This window comes from Grammomys surdaster, unplaced genomic scaffold (genome assembly GCF_004785775.1).
Source record: "Grammomys surdaster isolate TR1022 unplaced genomic scaffold, NIH_TR_1.0 146, whole genome shotgun sequence".
Taxonomy (NCBI): domain Eukaryota; kingdom Metazoa; phylum Chordata; class Mammalia; order Rodentia; family Muridae; genus Grammomys; species Grammomys surdaster.
This window is the reverse complement of record NW_021604604.1, coordinates 3,199,509-3,208,751: the sequence shown is the minus strand read 5'-3', so window position 1 is coordinate 3,208,751 and position 9,243 is coordinate 3,199,509. Positions and strand designations below refer to the sequence as shown.

Here is a 9,243-nt window from a genome sequence, read left to right as displayed (position 1 = left end):
AATCCCGTGTGTCATATCAGGTCACCACAGAATAAGGCTGGTCTTCAATAATGACAAAATCAATGGAAAGCCCACATATACATGGAAACTGAACCATGCTCTACTCAATAATAACTTGGTCAAGGAGGAAATAAAGAAAGAAATTAAAGACTTCTTAGCATTTAATGAAAATGAGGACACATCATACCAAAACTTGTGGGATTCCATGAAATCAGTGCTAAGAGGAAAACTCATAGCTCCAAGTGTCTACAAATAGAAACTGGAAAGTGCATACACTAGCAACTTGACAACACACCTGAAAGCTCTAGAACAAAAAGAAGCAAATACACCCAAGAGGAGTAGATGGCAGGAAATAATCAAACTCAAGGCTGAAATCAACCAAGTAGAAACAAAAAGAACTATGCAAAGAATCAACAAAACCAGGAGCTGATTCTTTGAGAAAGTCAACAAGACAGATAAACCCTTAGCTAGATTAACCAGAGGGCACAGAGACAGTATCCAAATTAATAAAATCAGAACTGAAAAGGGACACATAACAACAGAAACTGAGGAAATGAAAAAAATCGTCAGGTACTACTACAAAGGCCTATACTCAATAAAACTGGAAAATCTGGGTGAAATGGACAATTTTCTAGACAGATACCAGGTACCAAAGTTAAATCAGGATCAGATAAAACATCTAAACAGTCCCATAACTACAAAAAAGCAGCAGTTATTAAAAGTTTCCCCACCAAAAATAATAAATAAATAAATAAATAAATAAATAAATAGCCCAGGACCAGTTGGTCTTAGTGCAGAATTCTATCAGATCTTCCAAGAAGATCTAATTCCAATTCTCTACAAACTATTCCACAAAATAGAAATGGAAGAACACTACCCAGTTCATTCTATGAAGCTACAATCACACTCATACCTAAACCTCACAAAGACCAAACACAGAAAGAGAATTTCAGACCAATCTCCCTTGTGAATATTGATGTAAAGATGCTCAATAAAATTCTAGCAAACCGAGTACAAGAACACATCAAAACAATCATCCATCACAATCAAGTAGGCTTTATTTCAGGAATGCAGGGATGGTTCAATATATGGAAATCCATCAATGTAATCTACTATATAAACAAACTCACAGAAAAAAACCACATGATTATCTTACTAGATGCTGAGAAAGCATTTGACAAAATTCAACACCTCTTAAGGTAGAAGTCTTGGAAAGATCAGGAATTCAAACCCTATATCTAAACATAGTAAAAGCAATGTACAGCAAACCAGTAGCCATCATAAAACTAAATGGAGAGAAACTTGAAGTAATTCCACTAAAATAAAGGACTAGACAAGGCTCCCCACTCTCCCCCTACCTATTCAATATAGTACTGGAAGTCCCAGCCAGAGCAATTAGACAACAAAAAGAAGTCAAAGGGTTACAAATAGGAAAGGAAGAAGTCAAAATATCACTATTTGCAGATGATATGATAGTATACTTAAATGACCCTAAAACTTCCACCAGATAACTCCTAAACCTGATTAAAAAAAAAACTTCAGCAAAGTGGCTGGTTATAAAATCAACTCAAATAAATCAGTAGCCTTCCTCTATGTGAAAGATAAACAGGCTGAAAAATAAATTAGGGAAATGACACCCTTCACAATAGTGACAAATAATATAAAATACCTTGGTATGAATCTAACCAAGCAAGTGAAAGATCTGTATGACAAGGACTTCAAGTCTCTGAAGAAAGAAATCGAAGATCTCAGAAGATGGAAAGATCTCCCATGCTCATGGATTGGCAGGATTAATGTAGTAAAAATGGCCATCTTGCCTACATATGCTTAGTGTGTGTTGTAGTTGTTGTTGTTTTTAAATGTGCATTTGCTTTTTATATGAGACTCTTAATAGGCCAGAAACTATTTTGGGAAACAGTAACAGAAAACCAGAAGCCCTTCAGTTAAGAAATGAGATGGATATAAAATAATGGCCAGTTTTACTTTTTTCCTCTCCTTTTCTGTACACCCCTACACTCTGGCTTCTGAACAAACACAGAGTGCACGAAACAGCACTGCGGACACCCCAGAAGTCATCTCTCTCTAAGGTAGCTTCAGTGCCTCGGGGAGATGGAGGGGAATATGTCCACCATGACAACCTTGGCCCCAAGGACAGACTTAGGCTCATGCTCAGACTGAGAACTTGAACCCCCAAACTGTCTGTAAGCACACTAAAACTCTAGTGCTTTAGTGTTTTTGTTGTTGTTTGTTTGTTTTTGTTTCATTTTGAGGCAAGTTCTTCCTGCTTGGCAACAAGCTTCAGGCCCAACAAACTTCTAAACAACAAAATAAAATGGAATTGGTCCCCACTGCCCCCACCCCCACTGTGAGCAACACAACAACACCCGTTGAACTCTTAAGGTTTTTTAAAAAAGAAAGAAAGAGAAGAAAGAATGAACGAACAGGGCTTGAGGTCTACTCCAAGTACAGGCACAAACTCCCTGCTGGAGGGTTCTTTCAATTGCTACTGACAAACTAACAATGTCACATTTACTTCACTCCCAATAAAAACACTTCCCTTCCCCGTAATCACTATGTATGTATTTAGCTGTTTTTCTAAGCAGAGGCTGGACTTTGCTAGAAGCACAGAGGAGACAGATTGTGAGAATACCAGAAACCTACCAAGTACACTCAAAGGAGGGAGGCTTTTTATATGCAGGTATTTAAAAGTAAAGGACCCCAAAGCACATCTGCTAATACGTGGTGTTTATGAACAGTGGGTCTTAAATTTCCCCCCTCGCCTGCATTCCCAAGTTGGTTTCATAGAAGGCTTCATTGTAATCCAGGACCATTGTTTTGCATTAATTTCTATGACAAGGAACCCAAAACACAGGGTGCCCCAGGGTAACAAAACAGAGTTAGGGAGACAGTCACAACTTGGCACAAGTCTGACAAGCTGTGGAAAGCAAACGTTTCAGTGTGTGAAGTGGCGTGGATTTCCTGGGAGCAACCTATTCTCCTGCACACAGTATCATATTCTTTCCAAGCACATTTCAGACCCAAGTCAAGCTGTGTTTTATTTTTTATTATAATAAACACAGTTTACTGTAACAAAGACATACTAGTGGTGGTCAGCTGACAGGCAGCGCTGCCCCACGAGCTGGTGGTGAGGGCCTGGGGTGGGGGAGTCAACTGATAAAAGACCAGCCGTCTGGAAAGTTCTCTTAAAAGAACATAAAAAGGCAGTGTTTTCTTGAGACTAGCACGGAATGCCAAAATATCTAGCTGCACTCCTTCTTTGCTGCTGCTTACTGCAATTTGTAACTAAAACCGGCAAATCTTTCCCAATCCTGGGCTTTCAAATTCTATTTTGGTGTTTAGATTTCCAGAATAAAATAAAAATACTTTACACCTCATCTTCAGTGGTGACACTGTTTCTTATCCCAGAGTTTACTCCCTGTGTATCGAAACAACATTCAAACTTTTCCTACAAACACCTATTTAATAGTCTCTATAATTCTACATATACTCAGGGTCTCAATGAAGGAGAAATAAGATGCTCACAGCAATTGTTACATGTGAAGCACCTAAAACATTCAGGTTAGATTAAAGTCAGGTTGAATTGAAGTCAGATTCCTTAGAGGAAATAGAAACCATCTTACCATGTCTTGAATGGCTAGTTTTTCACAATCCAGCTCATACCTTAGTCTGTCTCTACTGTCCATTAACTGTAACAGAGAAAAGTAGGACATTTTAACTACAGATAAGAACACAATACCTACGCTGTTTTCCTCAGCAGAATGTAGTAAAAACACATTTTAATGTGGGAGAAAAATGGATTCCAATGTGATCAAAGGGAAAATTACTTTCCTATAGATTATTATGTTCTGATAATCATTACATAAACGAATTAACCTACAAAACAATGCCAATGTTTATTGATTAATAGTGTTTAATTATTACATTTTCTAATATAATTCATAATAATAGTGAATAATTAATGCCAATATGTGACTTACAACTTTTCTCGCCACATCTGTCTCAGATGTGACATCCTGACGCGACAGGGTGAGTTAGTCTGCCTCCATAACAGCTTTGCGTAACTTTCTGTATGACACATCTACTTGCTTCAGGTTTTGATGATATATTTATTTGCATATCAAATCATTTACTTTGACTGAAAATTCTTAAAATCACACTTTTTACCTCTGTCCTTATGTACTTTTTTTTTTTTTTTTTGGAAGTTGAAACAATTGCTGTTTATGTTGGTAAAATTCAAACCTTAATTTAAACCTTTGTTCAACTCAATCAATTAATTGTGTTTACTAATCTGATAAACATCTCTAGAGTCATCATTCAAGACTTTGTATTGTCTACTGTTTATCCAAGTTACCTATTGACTTCTCACCCTGGCTTGGACCCCCACTTCTTTCTTCCTATTCATCTTGAGCCTAGCACAGAGTCTAGGCTTCTCCAGGAACAAGGAAGGCATCCGACCCTTGGGTGAGTGACCCTGTCCAGTGTGCCTGATCATCGATACCTCTTCCTCCTATGTACTCCCCAGCTGGTCAAAACATACACTGTGCCCTTTAAGAAACAGCTTTTTACTGTTCTTAGACTCCCTTCTGGACTCTCCCTCCGTTTTATTCCTGCCTAGCTCTGTCTGGCTTCTAGCTTCGGGAGACAGCTCAATGCCTTTCTTTGGCTGGCTTTGACCCTCCTACCACCCACGCTGAGCAGCTGAGCATGCCTCGGGCAGCCCCTCAGCTTGCTGGGGCTTTGACTGTGCTCACAGCCTCCTGGTATGCCACATACTAGAATAAGGTCTCAAGAAGAGATTGTGAGGTGGCAGCGGATGGAAAACAGGCTTATAGAATGCTAAATTAAATATGAATTTTGAATTACAACATGGACGCTACTGAATTCCATTCTGTAGGGCACTTATCCCAGACAGTTTCATCTTCAGTTTGTTCTTTTATTACACCTACTGCTTAAAGAAGGGAGCTCGTGTCTCGAAGCTTTTGAGTTTGTCTTTTCCATTCTTTCTTTTTCTGCCCGCCTCTTCCCCAGGCTCTGGTCTTCTCACCTTGTTATCTCAACAGGTCCCTATTGCAAGATCAGCCACTCCACATTTCCAGAAGTCTTAGAACACACCTCACACTGCACACTCACACTCAGCTGTCAGCTTCTGTGAGCTCCTCTCCTCTGGAGAATAACAGCTCAGGCAGCCCTCCCAAGAGAGCTGCATGAGAAAAAGAGTGGGACTGTTTGCAAAAGGTTTCTAGAACCTTCCAGTTCAATCCAGGCTTCTTTTTTTCTCCATGTATCACCCTGCTCTGTGGTCTTGGTCTGTACCTTCCCTGCAGGTGCCTCCCCCAACTTGTGTGTGTGTATGTGTGTGTGTGTACAATGTGTGTGTGTGTGTATAATGTGTGTGTGCATATATATATGCATATATATATGTACTTATATATGCATATATATATTTAAATTTTTCTAGCACTAATACAACGTATGACACTCAAAAATACCTAATAAACACCATTGAACAAATTTAATAAGAGGTATTGGGAACAAAGCAACAAAGGTCTGTTCTCTCTGGTTCAACAAGGTCTGACCTGCTTTCCAGTTGACAAACCACCTCCACAAACATTATTATCTCTATATACATAGTAAGCCTGGGAGAAGGAGGAAGGGGGAGTGGCGAGAACTAGTCCACAGGGACACAAAGTCAGAAATAAAACAGGAACGAGGAGGGTCTAGATTCTTTCCTCTCGGCAGGAAGCGAGTCTACACTGTGTGTCTGTATGGATCTCCAGGGGTTGTAAGGAAAAGTAAAGGAGAAGCACAGGACTTGTAGAGGAAGACTGAGATGGAAGAGATCTGCTGTACTGTAGCAGATTATAGTGAACGGTTGGCTGACCCTTTCACAGGGGTCACATATCAGACATTCTGCATATCAGATTTTCTGCATACTAGGTATTTGCATTATGATGCATAATATTAGCAAAATTACATAATTTTGTGGCTAGGGGTCACCACAACACAAACAGCTGTATTGAAGGGCCGCAGCATTAGGAAGGTTGACAGCCACTGTACTATAATCATCTAGAATAGAGCTGGCAAACAGAAACCCATTGTGAGTCATATACATAAATTCAACTTTACAGAAGCCTTGCTGAAAAGTAAAACATGATGTTGAAATTATATTTTATCTCTCCCAATATGTAATACAAATATTAATATCAACACCTAATGAATATTAAAATTATGAGGGAAATATCTCATATTTTACATGGAATTTTTAAAAAACCACTGTGTATATCTGTTTGAATTCAGGACAAATTTGAGAGTTAAAATGTTATCTATGTAGATTTTAAAAAACTTCCAGATGAGAAGGCAGATTCATTATCTAAATTATTGAAAACATGAAGATTTTTTTATACTCATTGAAACAAGCATTGGGGTTTTCCATTTAAAATTGCTCAAAATGAATCCTCTCAAATATTGCAAATGTCCAGGGGCCACATGTGGTCAGGAGGCAGCCCTGAGCAGTGCAGATCTAGAGCCTGAGGCAGCCTGTGACTGAGTGATTTCAGCTGACACAGGCATGGCTTGCACCCTTAAGGACTTACAGAGGACATTTCTGGCTTTAACTTCATAGTGTATTCCACACAGGCTAGACTGTAACTCATTGTCATTAGAGGTCCTAAAGAAGAGTAGCCTGAGGAACTTTTTAAATGAGCAGTGTGCTTCCCAGGTAAGCAAAGTGAGACCAGAATCTGGAGATTTCCTTTTATGCCAACAAAACCGATCCTAAGAATCTCCAGAGACCATTGCTACTCTGTAACAGCAGGGTTTATGGTGCAGCTGTAGGAAACTGGGTGAAGCCCAAGAAAATGAAATCATTTCATGGAGACCTGCTTAGCAGATGAAAACATGTCCCAACTCTGACATGGTGTTAACTACAACTGTCAGTGTTTAATTCTATCATAACTCCAAGAATATTGTGCAGTGCAAAGTCAGACCTGGTCAGAATCTGACCCTAACTTGGGTCCATGTGGCCACCATGCTTTTGAAATGTGGCTTATGTAATTGAAGAACAAAGATATATCTATATATATTTATATATACATATAGATATATACATGTATATATACATATATATGTATATATATATTTCATACATATATACACACATTCTTTTTATTCTTTTTAAAATATTTATTTTTATATGTATGGTTGTGTTGCTTGCATGTATGTCTATACACCAAGTGCATGCAGTGTACTTAGAGGCTATTCGATCCCCTGCAACTGGAATTACAGCTGGTTGGGTAGGTACTAGGAACAGAACCCAGACCTCTAGAAGAGTGGCCAGTGCTCTTAACCAATGAGCTATCTCTCCAGTTCCAAGAACCATGCTTTTAATTTTGCACAATTGAACCTAAAATTTGATAGTCCACTTACTGTAAAGTATGTACCTTTACCAAAATAATTTTAGGATGTGGATCTGCCTTTCATCTGCAGTTCTATGAACTCTAAATGCATCATCATCCTATGTAGCACTACAGGCGTGCATTTTAAGGTGTGAGGCACGGTCCTCAGCACAGGTGAGATAGGCTGCTGTCTGCACAGGGGCTCACAGTACAAGGAACGCTGCACAGGGGAGAAATATTGCTCAGAAGACTTCAAGCAGGGCTATCTCACCAGTGTGGGTCGGGGGTGGGTGGGTGGGGAGAACTGTCGCTATGGTTCTGTGCATCAGATGCGCCAGGGAATCTTGATTTTCATGACACTGAAACTTTTCTTACTTTCAATGAAGATTGATCTAGCAGAATAAGCCAATTTATTCTTGTCCAGAGAAAAAAGAGCATCCTTCAACATCTGGCCTGAAGACAAGATGTGACTGTTCCCGTTCTTAGTTATAAGTTATAGATGATTACAAGTAAAGTTAGGAAACTCAAAAAGTCCTGTAACTTGTAGGTTCATTACAACCAACAAGATAGATGCTCATATATCCCCAAATGGGTGATTACCAATAGACCAATGGGTTTTCTCAGTCAAATTTCTTATTTATAACTAGCTGCTTTATTCCAGATAACAAGGAAGTATGTTGTGAAAATGACATAATGGAGAAATGCTTAAGCCAACTTTCTCTACAGCTGACAACGCCCTGGCATGGTGTCATTTAGCCAATGGTACTGATATTTCAATTTAAAAAGAGTCATTTATCAATGTAAAAGATCTTCGTACCTTTTGAATAGTTCGCTGATCCTGGTCTGAAATCTCTTTCAGATACATAAGTTCATCCTCTGTAAACAAAAGGAGAGAGAGGCCGACCATGAAATTACATGCGTAGGCCCATGTATTCAAACTGCCTGCTTGAGGCAGGCTTTAGAGGGATCGGCAGGCCTGGTGTTCACAAGTCCTAGCAGGATTGTGACCTTCACAAATGCCCTTGACATTCACAGCGTTCTTCCTGCTGTTAAGATGGCTGGTCAGAGATGGAGTAAGAAATAAGTTCAAGATTCAAGTGTGGCTGAGGGCTAAATGCTTTTCAGCAATACTAGCGGTGGACAGTTGTTTTGTTTTTTTTTCTGTTAGTTACAGCCAATACGAAGTGCTTTATTTAGCAGGTGGCACTTTATGACTTGCTAAGAAAGACCACTCCCTGAGAAAGTACTGTCGTGCCACATCAGAAGAGAAATGGATTCATAGTGGTGTGGCATCCTCCTGCACTAAATACACTAAAATGTATCTCATTTCACCAATGTTCATATCCATGTTTTAATCTCTGCTCTGCTCTCAGAGTGTAGATTACCAGAATATCATACAAAGAGGGAGAAACACCCCACACAAATGCAATGCCCACAGTTAAATTTAAAAATCACTTTAAAAGCAGTGTACTTCTGGAGATGAAAATGCACATTTAAATTAAGATGTTTATGGTCTAAACAAAATGAAATCTAAAGTCTCAAAAAGAAAATTCACATTTAAAATTCATATCAGAAATTGAATCTAAGTATTGAATCTCAGCATTTTACTCTGAAGGGCTAAGCCTGCTTCTCTACAGCTATATCCCAACATGCCCCCTTCTGTAGGTAATAGTTTTAGACCATCGCACGTGTGTCTGTTTACAGAACTCCTAAACGAAGTAAGGCAAACTCCTCTCTCTCCTCTCCTCTCCTCTCCTCTCCTCTCCTCTCCTCTCCTCTCCTCTCCTCTCCTCTCCTCTCCTCTCCTCTCCCTCCCCTCCCCTCCCCT

General features: G+C 39.3%; 1 protein-coding gene across 1 annotated transcript in view; it reads right to left on the bottom strand.

The window, feature by feature from the left end:
• CUNH10orf67 (chromosome unknown C10orf67 homolog) overlaps window positions 1-9,243 on the bottom strand; it is a 77,335-nt gene that overhangs the window by 29,915 nt on the left and 38,177 nt on the right. The window contains exons 7-8 of the mRNA XM_028764789.1: window positions 8,233-8,291; window positions 3,642-3,707 (exon numbers count right to left, since the gene is read on the bottom strand). Of these exons, the coding sequence (XP_028620622.1) occupies window positions 3,642-3,707; window positions 8,233-8,291 (125 nt within the window). The remainder of the gene's footprint in view (window positions 1-3,641; window positions 3,708-8,232; window positions 8,292-9,243) is intronic.